This window comes from Pygocentrus nattereri, chromosome 27 (genome assembly GCF_015220715.1).
Source record: "Pygocentrus nattereri isolate fPygNat1 chromosome 27, fPygNat1.pri, whole genome shotgun sequence".
Taxonomy (NCBI): Eukaryota; Metazoa; Chordata; class Actinopteri; order Characiformes; family Serrasalmidae; genus Pygocentrus; species Pygocentrus nattereri.
The window spans coordinates 21,502,591-21,526,918 of NC_051237.1; the positions used below are offsets into that span (position 1 = coordinate 21,502,591).

A 24,328-nucleotide genomic window follows, 5' to 3' on the forward strand; every position below is an offset into this window, starting at 1 on the left:
CCTGCGACTCAGAAGGATAAGCGGTTTAGAAGATTGTGTGTGTGTGTGTGGGTGTGTGTGAGGGTGGACAACATGAACAGGCTGCTGACTGGCTACAGCTGCTACAGGAGAAGCCTACTCTGACCACTTGTGACATTTTAATCATCTGGTATTTTTACATGAACTGTTAATGGCTGTATTGATTTAAATAACAATAATGTGGTGGGTCCACCAGACCACACAAACATCAACACCACACGAGGGTTAACTGAATATCTGAAAACTCGAACACAGACCTGCACTGAACCACATGCTGCAACTTCTTTCCATTCTGCCTCATCTGTTCAGCTTCTCTGATCTCTGCTCCACCTCGCCTTCTGTCAGTGTGTCTCCATTTGTGTCTGAACATTGTCTTCTCTCTCTCTCTCTCTCTCTCTCTCTCTCTCTCTCTCTCTCTCTCTCTCTCACTCTCCCTCCCTCCTTGCTTTTCTTTACAGTTCCTATGGCATTCTTTCATTACCACCTCCCTCCGCTCTACTCATCACCTGGCGCTGTGCCAGAAATGTGTCTCTTGTGTATGCTTGATCTGCCGCCTCTCACTTTCTCCTTTTTATTTCTCTTTCTCTGCCCTGTTTCTTTCTCTGGACTGCTCTCTCTCTCTCTCTCACTCTCTTTTTCTGCCCCCTGTCTTTTCTCTCTCTCTTTCTCCATGTTGCTTTCTCTCTCTCTCTCTTTCTCTCTCTCCCTCCCAACCCCTTTCTGTCTCTCTCGCTCTCTCTTCCTTTCTTCCCCCTTCTTCTTTCTTGCTCCTTTTCTGTTTTCTGTTTCTTTCTCTCATCTTCTCTCTCTCTCTCTCTCTGCATCTTCTCTTTTTTTCTCTTGTTTTCTCTTTCCCACTGTTTCACTTTTTCTCCACACTGTAACAAATGAAATCTTAATAAGCTAGAAAGTCTTAAAAATCAGGAACAGATCATGTTTTTTCATTTAAAGATTTGCAGACTAGACTAGTCCAGACTTAAATGTATGAGATTGCTCAAAACTCTTCACTATGAAGGAAGACGTTTCAAGACTTTACGTATTTAAGGATTTATTTATACGGATGTCTCGCTTTAAAATCTTAAAAACATCCAAAACATTGCGTACTTAAAATTGGAAAAATATCAAACATCAAACATCTCTCGCTCCTACTCCTTCTCTTTCTCTCCATCTCTTTTCCATCCACTCTTTCTCTCTCTCTTTCTCCCCGTCTCTCTTCCTCCCTCTTTCTCTTTCTCTCCTTCTCTCTTCCTCCCACTCTTTCTCTCTCTTTCTCTCCATCTCTCTTCCTCCTTCTTCTCTCTCTCTTCCTCCCATTTTCTCTCTATCTCTCTTCCTCCCACTCTTTCTCTGTCCCTCCATCCATCTCTCTTCCTCCCTCTTTCTCTCTCACTCTTTCTCTCCCTCTTTTCCTACTTCTCCCTCTCTCTCACTCTCTCTGTCACTCTCTCCCTCTTGCTGTGTCTCACTCTCTGTCTCTCTCTATCAGTGGTGTGTGAGTGGATGGCAGATTGGCAGTAAGTGGTGTAGCAGAGCGAGAGCTGCTGACAGAGGAGGAATGTAAATAAGGAGGACAAAAGCGGAAGCTCATTACCGAACACCAGACACAAACACAGAGGTGAGGAGCTGAGGAGAGAGGCGGAGGAGGAGACAGAGATTAGGAGAGAGGCGGGGGAGGAATGGGGGACATAGAGGTGAGGAACTGAGGAGAGAGGTGAAGAGGGATACAGAGGTGAGGAGCTGAGGAGAGAGGCGGGGGAGGAATGGGGAATACAAGTGTGAGCAGCTGAGTAGAGAGGTGGAGGGGGGAGACAGAGGTGAGGAGCTGAGGAGAGAGGCAGGGGAGGAATGGGGGATACAGAAGTGCGGAGCTGAGGAGTGAGGTGGAGGGGGAGACAGAGGTGAGGAGCTGAGGAGAGAGGCGGAGGGGGAGACAGAGGTGAGGAGCTGAGGAGAGTGGTGGAGGAGGAATGGGGGGATACAGAAGTGAGGAGCTGAGAAGAGTGGCGGAGGAGGAACTGGGAGAGACAGAGGTGAGGATCTGAGGAGAGTACCAGAGGAGGAACGGGGGGATACAGAGGTGAGGAGCTGAGGAGAGAGGCAGAGGGGGAATGGGGGATACAGAGGTGAGGAGCTGAGGAGAGAGGCGGAGGAGGAATGGGGGGATACAGAGGTGAGGAACTGAGGAGAGTACCAGAGGATACAGAGGTGAGATGAGGTGAAGGTGCTGAAGACAGGTCTGTGAATGGAGCAGCTGCTGTAATTAGCCTCATAGACACAGTGTGATAAACAGTCTTGTTAATGCTAAACAGATCCACGCTGAAACGTCCAATTAGAATGCAGACCCTCTCTCCAGTGTAATGAGCGCATCCTTCCTCCTGTCACATCCTGGGTGCTCACGCTTAAAATGAAACACCTTCTACATCCTGATGGCCACACTGCTGGGCATCAATGAGCATGCACTATAAACTATGACCTATAGCGCACTCTGATTTTCCAGTGTGTGGAATACTGATTAGGGAGCTATTTGTGTTCCACACATGCCCTTTTACACAGGTAATTAAATGGGACGGTTCAGTGCAAACGCAAGCCAAAATCCCAGTAAGACTGACGCGGTAATTCAAATGCACAAGACCTAGAACAATTTCCACAAAATTACCAGGAGGATTCATGTGTGAACAGAAGCCGACACATTACCAGGAAAGTCGGCAATGCAGTGGCTCCTGTTGTTTTTACAGCGAGTTTTAGCTTTCAGGATTGTAAAACATCGCAGAAGATTATTTAGTATGGTTCTATTGAAATACCACTTTAGAGAGGCACTAAAAACAGCGAGACTCTTAAAAAAGATGGTATTTCAAAGGTTCTTCAGTAAAGAAAATGGCTCTGTACAGAACAATGGCACTCAAAAAACACCAATGATTAAAGGGTTCTTTGCATCATGAAATGTTCTTTAGATTGATGGAGAATGTGCTGTAGATGGTTCTATATAAAACCTTTTAGAAAATGGTCCTTCTACTGTTATGAGGTCAAGCTTGTAATAGACCCTTTTGGGTGCTACACAGAACCCTTTTCAATATAGAATTTATATAATTTATGTAATATATAGTTGTCATTATATAGAACAATTTGTAGCACATTTCTGCACATTATCCATCAACATGGAGAACACCTTAATGACACAAGGAAGCCTCTAATCTTGCAAAAAGTTCTTTGAGTGTCTATGTTTCTATATAGAACCATTTTCTTTACTAAAGAACTCTTGAAGAACCATGTTTTTTGAGAGTTTATCTGTCTCACATTAAACGCAATCTAGCTCGGTACTGTTGTTCAACTGTGCGAAGCCAACAGTGGAACAGGAAGAGAATAGTGCTCCTCATTTTGTAATACAGGCAATTAGAGGCCATTTCTGTTCCCTATAACAGAGGCCTATATAGTGCTCCTGAATATCTCAAATAGAGAACAGTGATTAGAAACCATAGTTCTAGTGTTCTTATGCTATATTTCTATGCTAAATTATTCGCTAGTCTGCCTTCACATGCATATGAACTTGAGTGAGATCCCATTCTTAATCCATAGGGTTTAATATGATGTCACCCACCCTTTGCAGCTATAACAGTTCCAGTTCTTCTGGGAAGGCTTTCCACAAGGGTTAGGAGTGTGTTTATGGGAATTTTTGACCATTCATCCAGAAGCGCATATGTGAGGTCAGACACTGACGTTGGACGAGAAGGCCTCCCAAAGGTGTTCTATCAGGTTTAGGTCAGGACTCTGTGCAGGCCAGTCAAGTTCTTCCACACCAAACTGGCTCATCCTCGTCTTTATGGACCTGCTTTGTGCACTGGTGTGCAGTCATGTTGGAACAGGAAGGGCCGTCCCCAAACTGTTCCCACAAAGTTGGGAGCATGAAATTGTCCAAAATCTCTTGGTGCTGAAGCTTTAAGAGTTCCTTTCACTGGAACTAACGGGCCGAGCCCAACTCCTGAAAAACAACCCCACACCATGATCCCACCTCCACCAAACTTTACACTTGGCACAATGCAGTCAGACAAGTACCGTTCTCCTGGCAACCGCCAAACCCAGACTCGTCTATCGGATTGCCTGATGGAGAAGCATGATTGGTCACTCCAGAGAACATGTCTCCACTGCTCTAGACTCCAGTGGCGGCGCTTCACACCACTGCGTTCAACGCTTTGCATTGCGCTTGGTGATGTAAGGCTTGGATGCAGCTGCTTGGCCATGGAAACTCATTCCATTAAGCTCTCTACGCTGTTCTTGAGCTGATCTGAAGGCCATGTGAAGTTTGGAGGTCTGTAGTGACTGACTGCAGAAAGTTGGTGACCTCTGGTCACTATGCCCCTCAGCATCCGCTGACCCCGCTCTGTCATTTTACATGGGCGACCACTTCCTGGCTGAGTTGCTGTCGTTCCCAATCACTTCCACTTTGTTAGCTGACTGTGGAATATTTAGTAGTGAGGAAATTTCACGACTGGACTTGTTGCACAGGTGGCGTCCGATCACGGTACCACGCTGGAATTCCCTGAGCTCCTGAGAGCGACCCATTCTTTCACTAATGTCTGTAGAAGCAGTCTGCAGGCCTAGGGGCTTGGCTTTATACACCTGTGGCCATGGATGTGATTGGAACACCTAGATTCAGTGATCTGGATTGGTGAGTGAATACTTTTGGAAATATAGTGTATGTACAGAACAGTGACGAGGGGACCATATTCGCTATATTCACATTACCAGACTGAAGTGGCATAAATACGATTCTTCTCCTTAATGTGTCACAGATCTGATGTTTTCAGAGGAATTTGTTTTTTGCATTATGCGTGCACCATCAATTTGGCAGCAGCACTTAACCTTAAGCTAGAGCCAAGAAATGCTGTAAAAGCATCTGACCCTTTTTGCCTTAATCTTGCTCTAATAGTGAACATCTAAAAGTAGTTTAGAGCAAAATATGTTTGTGATTAAGGCTTGTTCTGCTGACACGCATGGTTCAGTCATGTGATGTTATTGATTGAGGATGTGTGCATGCGGGTTACTTTAGGACACGGGTTTATAACGACAGATTTGAGTCACATAACTACCTAAACGTGACCCATCACATTAGAAAGATCTGATCTGAGCAAAAAACTGCAATTGAGCAATGAGGCTTGTGATCTGAACATAGATTTGATTTGAAAAGATTGCACTTGCATGTTCACACAACTCTGAAAACATCAGATCTATGTCACATTAAGGCCACTTCAGCCTGGTAATGTGAACCTAGACTTTCGGTTCCATAAATCAGCATCCTGTATAGTGCTCTTGATATCCTAATGTACTGAAAGGTGATTAGTCCCCTCTTTGTGATTAACCCTATAGAACTAATTTCTGCTTACAATAGTTCTAGTGTTCTACTGTTCTAATGTTCTAGTGTTCTAATGCAGGGAGTAGTGATTAGAGACCATTTGTGTTCCTTATATAATAGTCTTCCATAGATTCAAGATTCAAGAGTCCTATGCACAGCAGAAACAGGCAGTTACACCCTACAATGGAATTCTTACTTTGCTGCTCCTCCATTCACCAAATATAATGTTAGAAAAAACTATAAGGATTGTATAATATACCATACATATACAATGTATTTAATAATATATATATATTGTATATAATAATACATATACAAAATGTATGTATATATATTTAGAGAACAGTGATTAGGAACACTGAATAAATAGAAATACACTACAAAAAACTGCAAAAAGTAAAAAAAGTAAAAAAAAGTGAAAATGTACTCTACACTTGTTTTTCTACTGTATGGAATATTGACAGAGGGCTATTTCTGTTTGCTACAGTAGTGCTGTATACAGTGCTGCTGACCTTTCAGTGTAGTGATTAGGGGACAGGAGGTGTGTCTAACCTTTAGGGCTGAGCGGTGGGCCATCCACGTAGAAGACTCCTTTGAGCAGAGCCAGTTCCTGTAGGATGATTCCGAAGCTGTACACATCTCCCTTCTGCGTACCACAGGGCGGCCTGTTCTCATCACGCAGCAGCTCTGGTGCTGTCCACAGCTTTCCTACACATACACACGTATGACTGTTATTACGCTGAGTTTCCATTGGCAAATCCATTACTATAGCTAAACGGTCTACTCTAACTTTAAAGCAACAGCTGGGCAAAAAATAGAATTTACATAATCTCACCCCAGTAGTCAGTGGGCCAAAACATATTTGCCTTATTTAGTTCTGGCAACAAATAAAAAAAAATCTGAATAAAGTGTCTTAGTAAAGAATTGGTCCAATATGAGCTGCTGGACCAGCTTCAACATGTTTTGACATGCAAGCCTCTGGAACTCTACTGGAAGGCTGGATCCCCATTCTCCCAAAACATATTCTCTCAGTTGGTGTTTTGTAGATCACATCAGGACAGGATCTCACCATCACTGTATAAAGGTAATAAGTCAATAACTTGCACGGATTCTCCCCTATAAGAGGATGAGTGGACCCAAATCATGCCAATAAAACACCCTCTCCACAGCAACAGAGCCAATCGACCCCCTCATTATAGGGGTCAAGCATCCAGGCTTGTACTGTTCTCGTGCTGTGTGCTGCACACGTCCTCTCCCACTTGTGGAGAACACGGTGGGCAATCCTATCAGATCCCTTTTTTCCCCCACACCTCTGTAAACAAGAGCTTACTGAACTTTTAAATATGCATTCGTCTTTGTAATGAGGGCTTTTCACTGCATCTCTGCCAAAATATCACTCTGTATGTAGCTGTGGACGGACTGTTCTTCCTGACAATCTAATATCGTCCTACACTGACACCGTCAGTCACCTGAGGAACAGCTGCTCTTCTGTTCCTACCACATTAATGCACCTCGCTCATTGAATGTTTGCTTTCAACCACAATGTCCAACACTATTTACTGACATCTTTCCGACAGATCTGAAGGCAGATGTCACTTTAGTCACTGTTCCTAGCGCAACACTAGCTGGTTGAGCAGTATTTGTGACTGAAGCTCATGCCATCCCTCTTTCTAAGTCACTCAGATCTTTCATTTTGCCCTCTTGATCCAAAATAGAGGTCAGCTGGGCCTTCTCAGCATTTTTGTACATGCCACAGAGCATAACCCAATAACATCCCAGGTGAGTCACATACTAAAGCTTATTATTCAGTAACTAGATCAGGCTATAAGTGATACTTTTTTGATCCCACAACCGGGGAAATTCCACCTCCGCATTTAACCCATCCATGAAGTGAAACACCACCACACACTAGTGAACACACACACACTAGGGGGCAGTGAGCACACTTGCCCGGAGCGGTGGGCAGCCCTATCCACGGCGCCCGGGGAGCAGTTGTGGGTTAGGTGTCTTGCTCAAGGACACCTCAGTCATGGACTGTCGGCTCTGGGGATCAAACCGGCAACCTTCCAGTCACAGGGCCAGATCCCTAACCTCCAGGCCACGACTGCCCCCGAATAGAATATAAAAGTGTATAATAAAACTTTGGGCTCATCTTTGGGTCTTAGCCATTTAAGGGGTTAATTGTATCATGTATTGCACCTCATTTATTAAGGTTTTTCCCTTTATTTGTCACTGTTTATGGAATGGAAGCTCACACCCAACCAATTAGCACTGTGCTAATAGCACGACTGAATTACCTCACTTGTCTCAAACCATGATGCGTTGTTAAGTAATCTCAAATAGACTTTATGTGCTTTCTGACACTGTATGACATACTGTTACATATAAACATGGAAAAAAATGTTTCACATAGCTAAAAACAATAGCAGCAGACATCTAGATGACAAAATTTGTCCTTTTAAAAGGAAATTGGTTAATTATTGCCAAACTAGTGCTTTAACCTTAAGATCCAATTGCAAATCTGTTTAAGTTTTTAACTAAAAGGGCACTTTTTTTAAAAAACAAGGAAAATGCCCATAAAATGTTATAATCTGCATTCTCTCCTATAACTCTAGGGATGTTTGGTCACACATTCCCCCACATGCATGCTGCAGTCCTGCTGGAAGGGATTCTTCCTTTTTCAGAGTGTGTGTGTTGCAGGTTTATGTCGCTCACGCGCGTAGAAAGCATGTGTGTCTTCCAAGTTGTTCTCCTTGCGGAAGCTGGCCAGGCCGTAATCTGTGATCTTCACCACGAAGCGACTGTCTACCAGGCAGTTGGAGGACTTCAGGTTGCCATGGGAGATGATCACACTGTTGTGGAGGAATGCCATACCCTGTAAAATGAAGATCTAGCATTACTCCTTCAAATTCACCAACCTGAAATATTCTCTCAAAGACTATCTTCATTCAGCTGCAGACCTGCTCTGATAACATCTCTTATGGATGCTCCTATAAACCCCTCCACTCTACATACAGGAGAGACAACGATATAATTTCCTTACCATTCACAAGTGGACACATCACATATTAATGTTCCCTACATTACAGCAGTAGGTACAGCAGAATCTAAGAAAGCATTTACTTTATTGTTGATTCATTGAGACAGTACAGGTTATATACATTTTGTTTGTTCTTTCTTGTTAAATTATTTGTTACTTTATGCTGAATTAGTTGGACGATAAGGACAAGAAAAATGCTAACTATTCCTTTGAGCAAATTTCAAATATGAAAAAATTACAAAAACGCCATTATGTACTGTGTAAGAGGGAACCCCCCAAAACAAATCTTAATAGATACTTACACCATAAAGACCTACAAAAATGAATACATACACTTAATACACATATATCATAAATATGGTATTTTATATTTAAAAACTCGTGATTCACGTTTGTTGTGACAATAGCCATTACAGCTTCACAGAGAGTGAGAATAATCTCAGTTATAGCATTTTTACAGGCTTGTAGTTAAGGAAAGAGTAGCTTTTCAGCTGTGCATGTGAGCTTTGTAATTGGCTCTTTAGCAGAGTGGTTAAGTCACTTGCTCTAGCACTACATTAGTATATCACTGTGTGCTGTGCAAGTAAATTTATCTGTTCTGTTTTTGCAGCCCTTAATGATCTATCATGGAAACTCATATGATACCAATAAGTATTACTCATGCAAGCCTGTTCTGAATGTAATCTATATGGCAACATTTATCTATGTCCTTCAATCACCAGCTACTGTCCAACAAAGTCCAAGCTAACAGACATGGAATTCTACTCAACATCATGCAGCATGACATCAAAGACATCAGTGACTGTATATATATATATATATATATATATATATGTGAATGCTGCGTTCATGCGATGAAAATAAAGCTACTTTTTTATAAATTTGAAGTCATAAACACATTCTGATGAAACTTATTTTGTCCAGTGATGTAGCTATAATCCACTGCTTTATAAAAAAATCATGTTTAAGTATACAACATATTGAGATTAATACTGGTATAGCTGTTTTACAATGAACATATAACATAAATTTATAGCAAAATGACAAGAATAGCTGCAGGATTTCTAAAAGCTTGTAATTTCATTCAATAGACATACAGGTATAGGTCAATCTACAGTCAGAAATCAGGATGCACAGCATTCACATCAATTGTTCTCAACACACTATGGCAAAGTTCCTTACATCCCTAAAAGCAATGCTTTTAGAGTCTAGATGAACATGAAAGACCTGTACAGTACACTGACCTTAACAATGTCATTAATCAGAGAATAGCGAAACATCCAGTCCAATGTGATGCTCTCAATCTCCATCAGGTCCTGTGGGTTACACACACACACACACACACACACACACACACACACACACACACACACACACACACACACTCAACCATTTACTATTCCTGAGCTCACGCTACAGGAATTCACTCATAAAGAAGGTCATAAGGAGTTGAAAGTCACATATGGTTAATATGCATTAAATACTGCATCACATTCACAGAGGCTGAATGACATTCATACTTGATTAAATGTGTGCTCAAATGTGTGCATGGAAGGACAGACAACGTGGAGAAAAACAGAAACACAGACATCCTCTGTATCTTTCACCACCACATTGTATTCTATAAAAGCAAATAAGGCCAAACAGGGTGGAGCCAAATGGTACCTGTCCTAACCGTAACTTTAACCTCAACCCAAAACCTAAGCCTCACCCTGGCCCTAATCCTAACCCTAACCTTAACCTCAACCCAAAACCTAAACCTCACCCTCATATGTTTCTGACACATTACTGGGAGCCTAAGGGCCACTGTCTGATGATCATAAAGACATAATGCAAGGGAAACTCACTACAATAAGGTTTTCTTATAGCAGTAACCTTATCTGAGGTTTGTGTGTGTTTTATTGTGAGAACGCTGTTTATGAAAGCACTGTAAGTACCTGCAGGCTGCCCCGGGGACAGTACTCCGTCAGAATACAGGTGTTTGGAGCATCAGTACAGGCTCCAATGAACCTGTTCAGGTGTTCATTCTGTACATCACGCATCTACAAGAGAAGAGAACAGGAGAGAGAGGAAGAGAAGAAAAGAGAAGAAGAGAAGAGAATACAAAAGAAAATCACAGAGGAAGAGGAGATAAGAGGATAAAGGAGAAGAGAAGAGGATAACAGAGAAGAGAAGAGAAGAGAAGAGAAGAGAAGAGAAGAGAAGAGAAGAGAAGAGAAGAGAAGAAGTCATCAGTTCAGCCTGTCCTGGTCTATTAACCTCCCCCTGAATGTCATATAAACATAATTATTCTAAAAGCACAGGACAGACGGAGGCTTTGAACACATACTCACATGTTTGAGTTCAAACAGCACTTTCCTGGTGAGCTCGATGCGTTTCTTGTTGACATACTTAATGGCTGTAATGTTTCCCTGGAGAAGAAGCGCATTAACACTTGAACATTAGTTTCTCTCTGCCTGCTCTCTTCGCTTGTCAGAGAAATCGGCATTGGATAAGAATAAATGGCTTCTTAATGCAAGACTGAGGACATAAGGAACATTATAATGAACATATAATACATGAATTAATGATATATTCACTATATACAGTGAACAGCCAGCAGCATCAAATAAAAAAAAAATCTCAATCTTATAAAATATTTAAAAATAAAATGGCAAAATGCCTCTTTCGATACAATGTTCCTGAGAACCTTGATGCTAAAGTTGTAGTATAAGCTAGACAACAATCACTTAAAGACCCCCTGCACTCAAAAATGTGTTTTTTTTTTTTACGACAAATTCCTCCTGGATGGCTTCTTATGATTAGATATTTGTGTCAATTTGTTTCAACAGTGCAGAGTCACATTTTTCCATTGAAAATAAAGGCGTTTTTCAGTATATCTGAATAAAATGCTTCATGGGGTGCTACATAGTCTTTTACATCGGATTAAGATCAGACCTAACATTGTCCATTATACTAAAATATGCTGATGAGAGGATTACAGAGCGGCGACACGAAATTAACAGCCATAGAACACGTTGGCACTAAAGTAAATTAAAGTTTGAGATGTTTAGACTGCCAAGCAGGCATCTACAATTTGCATACTTGTGCATATTCACAGATCTTTGCATATTTAACCTCTTATTCTCTAGGGTATATTTTAGTTTGTCCATCTGAATTTACATGACCAAATCGTAAGACAAATTATTCAGTAACCGCATGACATAAATGTAAATTTTTGTTTTATTTATTTCTTTTTTGTAAAATCTCCCTTCAAATGAACAGAACATGTGTTTTATGATCTCCACATATCACTATATGCTTATAATTTACTGCTGAAAGCCAAAAATCTCAGACACTCTTTGTGTTATTTTATAAAAGTAATGTTTCCAGAGCAGATCACTGAAGAGACGCCGTCTGTTTATAGTTTATAGCCCAGATTTGGGGAAAAACGGCTCGACTTTCAGTAGAAAAAAAGGGTCTAAAATGACATCACTCTGTACTTGACTGGAGAGAAGAGCTACAGCCTCATACGACGCCCAGCTTCTGAATGTAGCTTATGAAATATGGAAATTATGAAGAATATAATGAAGGGAGTTTTAGAAGTACCGGTGGTCTCAAGGAGTTGAAGAGGTTAAAGCTGCACTATGTAAGATTTGTGGATTTGGATACCCCTCTGGTGAAAATGAGTAACTATATGCATCAAAAAAAAAACTGAAGCCAGGAGGAAACATACTAAAATATGAGTAACCCTGTAAAGCCTGAAATAATCATTTAAAAGCCAGAGGTGTTGGGTCAGATTTGGCAAGAGTTTTTTAGACCACGGCATGCTTCTTTACATACTGTATTAACATCACACGCACAGGATGGAAAAGAAGGTCTGGCTTAATGTTTAGGCCTTAAATGCAAAATCAACATTATACAGTACTGATGAAGAAATGATGACAATAGATGATAATTCGCTCACATCCTCAGATGGCATGTCATTCAACGTGTTATGACTGAGTTCTACTTCAATTCTCTTGCAATCATCTGATTCATCCACTCGGGGAAGGGGGCAATCTAAGTTACAGCTGTGCAATTACACAGTTCCACCAGAGAGGTCTCCAAATCCCCCAAACTAACATAGTATGGCTTTAAACAGTAAATGACTCTGAAATGTTCTCATACCTTGTAGTAGCAGGTTTTGGCATAAATCTGAACATTTCCCTCCATGGTCAGCAGTGAGCCATAATTAGAGCCCCTCTGTGGGCAGAAAACAGAGTAGTTCACAATCACACACTGCAGAGGAGTGATGACTAGTACAGGTATATGACTAATGTATCTTTTCTCACCAATGATAGGGTCAGCCTGCTGCAGGCCCGGCGCAGCGCCTTGTCCAGGTTGCTTATCTGAATGTCCTCCCAGTAAACCCTCCAAAGCTGAGCGGCCAACTCGTTCTCCAGCTTCACCTTTCTGACGGACAGAACGTGGGGGGTGAAAGAGATGGAGCGAGTGAAAGCAAAAGAAAAACGGCAAAGCACAATGAGAGAGAGGACGAGAACAGAGCATAGAGGAAAGGAAGAGATGGAAAAGAACGGAGGATAAACAAACAGTGTGTGTGCAGCACACAGGAAGGAGGATCATGGCAGAGTTAGAAATAATGTAGCAACAGCTCAGAAACGTGTCGACAATCACTGCTGTATTGACTTTATTGGCACTGAAAGACATTTAGTGACTATTCATAGAAAGTTTTCAGAATATACAGAAAAGAAAAAAAAAGTGCACTTTGGTTGCATGTCTAAACACAAGCACTGGTTCATTCATGAGCCAAAACAAAGCACAAATACTTAGGGTGCCAGTTTCTCAGACCTAGACTAAGCCTAAGTCCAGGGTTTTTTCACATGTAGTTCTCCAAACTCAGCTCTGTTGAAGTGAACCTGAAAAGGAACCAGCAGCACCTCAGGGCTTTTTGTGTTCACGATGTTCGCAAACTCATAAAGCTCTCTTTCTGATCCTCTTTAGGCACGTTTTCACACTGGGCCATTTCAGGGCGTTTTCACACTTGGGCCGTTTCAGCATCTGACCACTGAGTCATGGTTTCTTTTGCATATGTGAACACGTCAAACAAACTCAGACCCCTCTAAACGACCCCAAAAACGAACCGAATTGAGACAACTTCGGCCAGTCATTTCAGCGTGGCCAATAGGAGAGCAGCAGGCAGGTCTGGTGGTTCTTCTTGTCACCTGATATTTATTCTTTATATGGATTTATCAGAGAACGCTGTGCACACCGTGAGTGCTGTGAAAGGGGTCTGAGTTCTAATGATACTGTCGTCTGAACAAGAAGTGGTCTCAGATCTCAAAGGACCAGAAAGAGAGTCCTCTTTATAGTTCACTTACACTGAGGCCATTTGCAGTTGGTTCCACTTTAACAGAACTCTCTTCGGTTCTTTAAAAACAAACTATATGTGAAAACACTGTCTAAAGTGGACTGAGTCAAGGTTTTCTTTTTCATATGTGAACATGACAAACAAACTCAGACCCCTCTAAACGGCCCCAAAAACAAACTGAACTGAGGTCACTTCGGCCAGTCATTTCAGCACTGCCAATAGCAGAGCAGCAGGCCTGTGTGGTATTTCCTCTTGCCATATTGAAAGGTCAGATTTATCAGTGAACGCTGCCCACTTTGTGAGCACCGTGTGAGTGATGAGAAAGGGGTCTAATGGAGTTGTGGTCTGAACAAGAAGTGGTCTCAGATCTCAAAGGACCAGAAAGAAGACCACTTTATAGTTCACCTACACTGTGAACACAAAAAGAACTGAGGTCACGTGCAGTTGGTTTCCTTTAACAGAACTCAGTTTGGTTCATTTAAAATGAACTATATGCGAAAACGCCCCAGAATTTATAGGTTATTGTTCTCACCACAACTCCTTTAGAACCCAGACTGCAACTGGCTAACAGTGAATTATGGGTAGTGTTGTTCAAGTTGTTTAAGACCCTTATAATCATATAAAGGATGCATTTCCATCTTATGTTATCAAGCGTCCAGTTGCAAAAGGTTAGGCAACCTGGGCCAAATTATATAAAATCCCAAGTCCAGTGAAGATGGGAGAGTATGTGAAATAAAATATAAAGCAGTGATATGAACCATGTGACCTTTGATCCCTCAGATGGTACTGCATTAAAAACCAGCATGCGTCTGTAATCGATCACTGCATGGGCTCATAAATAACTAATTTAAGACTGTACTATGCACAGCGGAAGTCATATGTCAACAGCTACTTTCCTCTGTATGACCAAGTTTATTCCATTGTCTCTCCTAAATGCATAAACCATGCATTTGCCAAGGAAAGTGAGGTGAGGTTGTTTATGCTTAGATGAGCTGTACAAGCTCCACTTAGCCATCACTGTCATTACTGTTATGAGCTCCCCGGACAAAGAATTAGTCACTTTGCATGTTTAAAGTGATAGTAACTTCAGGCTCCTGCAGATGGCACTGCAAGAGGATGATCGGACTATAAATACCTGCCGAGTGCGTGACGAGATTCATAGATTGAGAAAAGGTGGTACGGTGCAGTGAATGTCTCTCTCGATGTGTGGAAACTGGGTTGCAAAGTAGATGTTAATGATGGGCAAAAAGGAGCGATTGCATTTGGGCTGCCAAAGGTCACAGCGTGAAGGAAGTAGTTGGATTTGCATGTGTATGGAAGCTATTAGTCATATGGGTCAACCTGCAGTGGCAGAAATCCTGGAAATTCAGAATTCAGAATGGTGGCCAAATGATGAAACTAACACCCAGGCACAGTTTGTGAATAAAAATCACTTCCCTGTGCAGTGTTCTTTCAGAAATTGGTTGTGAAGGACCTGTGTTGACTTCTAGAAGCAATTCTTGCCTGGAAGCAAAGCAATTTTTATTCACAAGCTGCCACCACCTTAAACACGCAAAGTGACACCTTTTTTGTCCGTGGAGCTTATTAGCAGAAACAGTGTAACCCTGCAACAAGTACTTAAAGCAGAAAACAGAGAAAATGTGAAAGGGGTCTATTATTATTTATTACTTGCAACTGTCTCTCCTTCAGGTTCACTTTAGCAGAAGTGACATTTAAAATGAACTATACTATAGAACTTTCAATCTGAAATCAAGAAAACCAGTGCACATCAGTCCAAGACTAGGCTTAATCCATGTCCAGTAAAGTGGCCCTAAAATATCACACAGCAAGCTAACATCCACTTTAGAAATGTGTCTCCTAATAAAGCAAACACAGTAGTTATACATAAAAAACAGATATAGACAGGTATAATAGACAGAAATAACAAATAAATGAAAACATCAATCACATGTCTTTGGGAAAGTCAGAGAAAGTGTGAATCAGAGATTTCAGGAATTATAAGTCAATGATATTTTATACTAGTACTAAAACATTAGAGCAGGTGGAAACTATTCAAATGCATCTATTTCAGGCCGTCTCTTTTCCTACTAATATATCTGTAATTGATCTCTCTGAGAAGCCAGTAACAGGGAGAGGAAGATGGAAAGAGAAAGAAGAATTTAGGAAAATAAAAAGGTTACAAAGAGAAAGAATGAAAGCAGGATAAAACAACGGCGTGTGTGAGAGGAAAGGATAGTTTGTGAGAGAAGTTGGAAAAAGGACGAGCAGGGGTTAAAAAAGCAACACGTGTGGAGAGAGAGAGACGAGGGGGTGACAATGAGGGGATATGAGGGACCACAGTAGAGAGACTGTATCAGAATCTGCAAACTCCATAAAGGAATGTGCATGCATGAATGCCCACCAAGAGGCACAGGGCTTAACTTACCTGTAGATAAAGACTGTGACCGTAACGATGATGATGAAGATGAAGCACACCACTATGGAGATCATCTGGTGCATGGTGACCGTTTCTGAAACAGAGGACAAAAATATGCAGCGTTACACTGAGAAACAAAGTCTGATACTTATTACATAACGTAATAATATCTATCTATCTGTCTGTCTGTCTGTCTGTCTGTCTGTCTGTCTGTCTGTCTATCTATCTATCTATCTATCTATCTATCTATCTATCTATCTTTTATAATCACAATCAACCATCAACCTGCTTCATTAACTTATTAAAATTGGGGGACCACTTCACTACATGTGCCTGTCATGACAATTTACTTAAACATGCATAAGCATTTATGGTAATGCTTACTTTTAAAGCCCCTTAAGTTCTAGATATTAATCAGGTAAGTATGAGTTACACTCCAAAATTCCTAGGACATAAGTCGCATGATGGTAAGTTCCAAGAGAGTTTAACTTAATTACGCTAATATGATTAAAAGTTCTAGATACTAACTGGATAAGTGATGATTTGGAACTAATAAGCAATTAGCTAAAAATTACATGATGTAACAATATATATATGCAGCATCATGTAAGCACATTTTAATGTGTGTGCTCACTACAGATGCTGTGTGTGAGCAGCTTTCCAAGACGAGTGGACCGTGAAAACTGTTTACAAAATGAGTTGAACTCTAAGCTAATTAAGCAGTTAGTAAGTAACGCTGTGACAGGACGAGCTCCCAAACTGTTTTTCTTTTTAAGTTGCTGCTAAAATCATCTAAATAACAGAAGCTGATGTGGCTCAGAGCATTCCAGTGGCTAATGTTAGTAATGTGATGTCTCTTGGGGGGAATGTTAGCTCATTCTATCTCTCAGAGTGTGAATTGTGCATTTGCAGGAAGTAGTTTGGTTCATCAGAACACCAGTATGGAGGGAAAAGAAGGTTAACTGACCGGTCTGCTGCTTCAGAATGACACCAGCATGCTTTCATTCTGGTGGTTGAAGGTTATGTTGTGCCTCTGTGGCTGCTCAGTCAGACATACACTATATTTCCAAATGTATTCACTCACCCATCCAAATAATTGAATTCAGGTGTTCCAATCACTTTCACGGCCACAGGTGTATAAAACCAAGCCCCTAGGCCTGCAGACTGCTTCTACAGACATTAGTGAAAGAATGGGTCGCTTTCAGGAGCTCAGTGAATTCCAGCGTGGTGCCGTGATCGGACGTCACCTGTGCAACAAGTCCAGTCGTGAAATTTCCTCACTACTAAATATTCCACAGTCAACTGTCAGTGGGATTATAACAAAGTGTAAGAGATTGGAAAGTGGAACGACAGCAGCTCAGCCACGAAGTGGTTGGCAACGTAAAATGACAGAGCGGGGTCAGCGGATGCTGAGGGGCATAGTGCGCAGAGGTCACCAACTTTCTGCAGAGTCAATCACTACAGACCTCCAAACTTCATGTGGCCTTCAGATCAGCTCAATAACAGCATAGAGAGCTTCATGGAATGGGTTTCCATGGCTGAGCAGCTGCATCCAAGCCTTACAAGTGCAATGCAGTGGTGTAAAGCGCCGCCACTGGACTCCAGAGCGGTGGAGACGTGTTCTCTGGAGTGACCAATCACGCTTCTCCATCTGGCAATCCAATGGACGAATCTGGGTCTGGCGGTTGCCAGGAGACGGCAACACTTGTCTGACTGTATTGTGCCAAGTGTAGTTTGGTGGAGGGGGTTATGGTGGTGTGGGGTTGTTTTTCAGGAGTTGGGCTCGGCCCCTTAGTTCCAGTGACAGGAACTCTTAATGCTTCAGCACCAAGAGATTTTGGACAATTTCATGCTCCCATCTATGTGAGAACAGTTTGTGGACGGCCCCTTCCTGCTCCAACATGACTGCGCACCAGTGCACAAAGCAGGTCCACAAAGACGAGGATGAGCCAGTTTGGTGTAGAAGAACTTGACTGGCCTGCACAGAGTCCTGACCTCAACCTGATAGAACACCTTTGGGATGAATTAGAGCAGAGACTGTGAGCCAGGCCTTCTTGACCAAAATCAGTGTCTGACCTCACAAATGCGCTTCTGGAAGAACGGTCAAAAATTCTCATAAACACACTCCTAACCTTTGTGGAAAGCCTTCCCAGAAGAGTTGAAGCTAATATAGTTGCAAAGGGTCAGCCAACATCATATTAAACCCTATGGATTAAGAATGGGATGTCACTCAAGTTCGTATGTGTGTGAAGGCGGACGACCGAATACTTTTGGAAATATAGTGTATGCAGCAATTTTATCTTTCATTTTAAAAAAAAGCTGGCAGAATTTTACTTCCTACCCATCAGTCATAATTGTTCTTTTTCTTTCACTATCTGCTCATATGGGCACGACATTATGATTGAACTGCTGCCCCTTCAGGCTTTGTCATAACTCACTCTAGGCTGGATGTGATATCTGTTGCCATTTTTTATTCTCGACAGTGTCAAGAATTCCAGCCAGGGGTTGGCAACCTAAATGTTAAGAAGCAGAGCTTTATTTTACTGCAAAGGATGATTGTTTTATTATTACTTAAAAATCGAATTGTGCTGTGGAGCCGCAACAGGATAGTAAAAGAGCCGCATGTAACTCTGGAGCCGCATGTTACCGACCCCTGCCTTAGGGCTTAGTGCTCTTCGAGTCCTTGTTAGTTAGTTACTTGTTAGCCCAGTGTGACTAACCTGCCTAGCTGCTTTTGCAATTGTGAGTGTTTTTTTTCATGTGGTGTTTCCATTATTTTGTCCACCCCATGTGTACTGATGAGGGCTCCATCTGGAATCTTTCAGCCTGATCAACAACAGAAACGTCTGAACAATGCCAGTGTCATTTAAATGTAGAACAGAGTTTCCTGTAAGAAGACGAAGTTGAGATTCGGATCGGAAAGCTGCATTTTGAGGTCTAGAGTTTTTACGCTCATCTTTCTCTAATGTTTAAATGTAATTACAAACACAAATGTGGTTTGTGTTGAGAGATTAGAATCTGGACTTTGGCTAGAATTTCTCAACTTGTTTTAATGAATTCCAGCTGAGAAGTAATATAAAACGACAGCATGCTTCGGTTACCACTGACGATGACTGTGCCATCGAAGGATTAAGCCCCTCGGGAACGCCTTGTGTTCTCCACATGTGGAACAAATAAACCTGTAAGCATCCAGCGGGATGACAGAGTGGCAGCCTTGGAGCTGCGCTGGACATGTGGGGGATGAGTTGGATGCAAGGTTTCCACAAAAAACTCTAAAGCTTGGCTGTGAAGGTAAGATCCATAGCCAGTGCAGAATATTTTTAACAGCTATAAATATCTGGCTGACACTTTCATTATTTGCACCCACATTTTTATTGTTTGCGAGGTAATCTGATATCTGCAGTGACTGACAAGTAAGCCAATGCTGAGTCCTGACAGGCAATCATTGCTGATGTAGAGAGAGAACTGGTACGGAATGAGATAGGCCTAATTTATTTTTAAACAGCTGGCCAAATAAGATGAATTAACACATAATGTTTTGTTGTCTTTTCCTGGTATTGACCAAGGATTGTTAGAACAATGGAGGGTAACAACGTATTAATACGCCTGGACAAATTTCCCATTGTCTCCAGCACAGTTTCCACAGATGGGACCCTGATAGTCATATGGGTGTTGACGTAATCGATAATCTAGATTTATTAACATGAAAATATTGCATTAATTATTTGCAGATGTCACCCAGGCCTGGTCTAAATGCTGCTTACTGGCGAGACAGGCAGGGTTGTCATTCTTAAAGCCACACAGAGGGATATCAGGAGGAGGAGTGCCCTTCAGCCAGTGGACCTTCATTCCCGGCTCCAGAACCATCTGCTTCACACTGCTGTTATACACAGACACGATCTACAACAAACAGACAAATGCATGAATGTTATTAGAACCTCTTAGAATCCCAGGCTTATTACATACTATGGTGCATTATTCAGAAACTACAGCCACTTTACTGCAAACTGGCTGAGCTATTCTTATAGAGATGTGTAATAAAACTTTAAGAGGTTTATTTTTCTCAAAACACAATTTAATCAAAGAAATCCAAATATACAATCAGTTTTACATTGTGGACACATTATTTCAAGTTCAATGTTATCTATTTACTAGCTTAAGGCAGCCAGGCCACTTACTTAAAGCATCAAGTCATTTTTCCAGCACGGAAGTGTAAAATGTTACCTCATAAACTCCGGAGTCTGTGTCCGTCATGTCCCAGAGAGCAAAATCAATTTCACAGTCGCCATTCTCGTCCATCTTCAACAGGCCTGTGACACCTGGTCAGAAACAAGGAAAACATATGACAGCATTAGTTAGATGGAGTCAAAAAAGGCTGCACAATTTGGACAAAACATCTGTACTGTGATTAGACAGATACATACAGTGACTGTAATATACACTGATCAGGCAGAACATTCTGACCACTTTCTTATTTCTACACTCACTGTCCATTTTATCAGCTCCACTTACTGTATAGCTGCACTTTGTAGTTCTACAGTTACAGACTGTAGTCCATCTGTTTCTCTGATACTCTGTTAGCCCCCTTTTACCCTGTTCTTCAGTGGTCAGGACCCCCATGGACCCTCACAGAGCAGGTGCTACTTGGGTGGTGGATCATTCTCAGCACTGCAGTAACCCTGACGTGGAGGTGGTGTGTTAGTGTGTGTTGCACTGGTACAATGGATCAGACACAGCAGTGTGGCTGGAGTTTTTAAACACTGTGTCCACTCACTGTCCACTCTATTATCCTCTAGTCCTTCATCAGTGGTCACAGGACGCTGCCCACAAGACGCCTTTTGGTTGCTGGGCTATTCTCGTTCCGGCAGCACTGCTTTTGTTATTTTTTAATGAGAACTGCATTTAAGAGCATTGGGCCTCATTCACCAATATCTTCCTAAGTTTGTTCTTAAACATATTCATGATAAAGGTCCTTAGGAAAAAGTCTATGTCAGATTCATGCTGTGTTCTTAAACCACAGAACTGTTTTCACCTTTGTGTGTTTCACCTTCTTACCTAAGAACAAATCCCAAAAAGTGAAACACTGGTGAATCTGTGTGAAAACTACTTTTTAAGTTCTTCTTAAGGATGGTTGGTGTATGAGGCCCATTCTTATGAATTAATGTTTGTCTTATGATCTTTCGTTATTTTTTTCGGTAATACTTTACTGTAGGGTGTTGTTCATAAGGCTACATAATGTTATTACAACTGACATAACCCTACATAACTGTTTATAAATGCTTATTACAACAGGCGTCATCTGTCATAAAGGCTACTTTGGCTGACAACCTGGTGTTGATCAAAATTGCCTAATGTAACCTTTATAGCGAACAACACTTATTGGAACAAGCATTTATAAACAGTTATGTAGGGATATGTCAGTTGTCATGAAACGCTTATGTAGGCGTCATGTTGCCTTATGAACAGCAAAGTGTTACCATGTTTTCTAAGGAAAGCTGTCATAAATCTTGCTTCTGGTTCTTATAAGAAAATTTAAGATACGATAAGATATATACGATTCTCTGTTCTCTGAGTTCGTTAATATCTCAACGGCTGGTTTACACAGACATTTTGAAAAATCGTTGGTATTCCCTTTAAATACAGTGTGAAATGTTTTCCCTCATTGCTGAGACATCTGTGAAAACAGCAGCTCCTTTAATTTTAAACTCACACATCCACAGACCAATATGGGAGACAGATGAATGCAAGACAAAACAAATAACAGCAACAGATGTAAGCTGTCTGTGGAAAAAGGCTTCAGAGTCCTCTGGGAACAGCGTGGAAAATCGCAGAATCATTTATTAGCAGACCAGTCACCTGGACTTCCCTGTACTAAGAGGTGAATGAGTGCTGACAGAAGGTCTGTGTCTCTTACAGCATCGTAATCACACGCACTCTTACACTGTGCTTCTCAAACGGCTGGACCACTGCCAGGGTCATCTGAGCTCTGCTAGCCCACGCTAACATAAAACGGAGAGAGCTGAGAGAACAAAGTAGTTTATTCTCCTAACAGGTGCCAGATTTTAGCATAGTAAGGACAGAAACATACTGAATGGTTTAGACAGTTTATCATCATATAAATCATCACCGTAGTCTCAGAGGATTTGGCCAAGAGGCAGCACGTATAAATTGAATAATAATGGCCCAAGAATTAAACCCTGGGGGACACCACAGGTCACTGGGGCTCTCTCAGAAATATTACTTTGAATTTCCTCAAAGTAGTCCCTTCCTTGCAGGTATGAACTGAACCATTTTAGGACAGCTCATAAAAGCCTAAACCAGTTCTTAAGTCTATCTATGAGAATTTTATGGTCAATGGTATCAGAGACATTTTATCATCCCCATTTACCATATAGGTGTACTTTGTAGTGTTGCAATGAAGGAATCTATTACTGTGTAATGTGTTTAGTTCTGTGTTATATATTAGTGTATACAGTACTGTGTGTGCATGTACTGTGATTGTATGTAGATCGTTCTGTTCTGCCTTTTTTTTGCCACCGATACTGGTACTTAAACACATGATCAGTATTGGTGATGGGGATATGCTTATTTGAATGGCTGAGCTGCTTCTTTCAGTAATCACTCGTCTGCTGCTGTGTGGTCACTTACAGACTGGGTTAATGTGGCTGAGAGCGGAAGTGCCAGACTCTCAGCATAATGATAGCCTTAGCCTTGATTCAACCTTTAGCATAGCAGCCTGCTAGCCGCGCCTGTGCATCCACTAGCTTTGCCTGTCAGTCAGCTGAATCACTCAGCAGCAGGGTCTCGTGGCCTGTTGCTTCAACTAGGCCAGAAAAAACACTGAAAGTCACTGATACTGACAGCATGAAGAAGGTAATATTTACTGAATTGACACTCAGAGATGCTGCTCAAGCGAACAAGATGCACATATGGGACAAATGACTTGAGAAGTTTGGATATGAAACAACATTCAGTTCCGTTTTTGAGCCAGAGAAGCTGTGGTGAAAACACCACAGGTTTATCTGTTTACTGTTCAGATCTGTTTTTACCTGTTTTGCACAATCATGATATTTTACATTTACTCAAATTGCTAAACATGGTTCTTATTACTAATTTATAATAGTAAATGCTGAATATGTGCAATAAATAAACAAAAAAAAGTTTTCTGAAACATCAGTTGAGTGTGTTTTATTTGTGAAACTGAACATAGATTTAACCAAAATTAAAATATTTTAAAAATGTAATTGTATAAATATCAGGACCTATAGGCGAGTTAGGTTAGATAGAGTTTAGTATCGGCCGATACTAAAGGATCAGGAATCGTTATTGGAAGGGAAAAAGTGATATTGGTGCATTTACACAGGACCACTACAGAACAGGTATTATTTAGGTGGTGGATCATCCTCAGCACTGCAGTGACACTGTCTTAGCGCTGGTCTGTTAGTGTGTGTTGTTCTCGGCAATAATCAGAACTAAATGATTACCTACACGTAAAAAACTGAATAAAAAAAAAAAAAGTCAGACGGAACCCACAATATGTTATAAACCCACAATATGCCAGTCATTGATTGGAGAAGGCCTGCAGTAGGCAAAATGAACCAAACCCCCCCACAGCTACTCAGTATTCAGCTTCTGTAACGCCTAAAATCATCCGAACAGGAGACAAATTAGCTGGGGCTCATCTTTTAAAAGGTCAAATCAATGCTCCAATCAAGCAACTGCAGAAATCAATGCTGCTGAAATTATGACTCAAGTAAAGTGTATAAAAACTTCTCTAATCAGAGTAAGCAAAAAATGTTGGTCGAATGCCGTAGCTGTTGTTGCTGGAGCTGCAAAGATAATGAAGGGTATTTGACTATCATCACTGCGGTTTAACAACATGCTGCTGCTGTAGTAAATATCAGGCCAATTAGTGTTGGACTCAAGTAAAGGCAGCCATGCCAATCATACCAGGCCTTCTGCTCCCCGCTGATGCTTTGGTTATGCATCAAAAGAGCAAAGCTGAGGCAGAGAGGCTGATACATTCACTCAGAGCTGCAGTGAAACTGAGGAAAGGGTTTCAAAACAGCCCCACCTCCGCAATCACCCAAAATTACTCACACCCGCTGTACTTGTGCACTTTACTATGAAAAGAAACGTTCTGACTCAAGCGAGGGA

At 41.5% G+C, this 24,328-nt stretch overlaps 1 protein-coding gene across 4 annotated transcripts in view; it reads right to left on the reverse strand.

Annotated features, from left to right (window-relative positions):
* npr1a (natriuretic peptide receptor 1a) overlaps positions 1–24,328 on the reverse strand; it is a 147,386-nt gene that overhangs the window by 15,774 nt on the left and 107,284 nt on the right. For all 4 annotated transcript variants that reach the window (XM_037535188.1, XM_017711401.2, XM_017711400.2 and 1 more), the window contains 10 exons: positions 20,396–20,490; positions 19,936–20,071; positions 16,181–16,265; positions 12,719–12,839; positions 12,555–12,629; positions 10,739–10,816; positions 10,343–10,447; positions 9,650–9,721; positions 8,081–8,240; positions 5,918–6,073 (listed from right to left, as the gene is read on the reverse strand). In XM_037535188.1, coding sequence (XP_037391085.1) covers positions 5,918–6,073; positions 8,081–8,240; positions 9,650–9,721; positions 10,343–10,447; positions 10,739–10,816; positions 12,555–12,629; positions 12,719–12,839; positions 16,181–16,265; positions 19,936–20,071; positions 20,396–20,490 — 1,083 coding nt within the window. The remainder of the gene's footprint in view (positions 1–5,917; positions 6,074–8,080; positions 8,241–9,649; positions 9,722–10,342; positions 10,448–10,738; positions 10,817–12,554; positions 12,630–12,718; positions 12,840–16,180; positions 16,266–19,935; positions 20,072–20,395; positions 20,491–24,328) is intronic.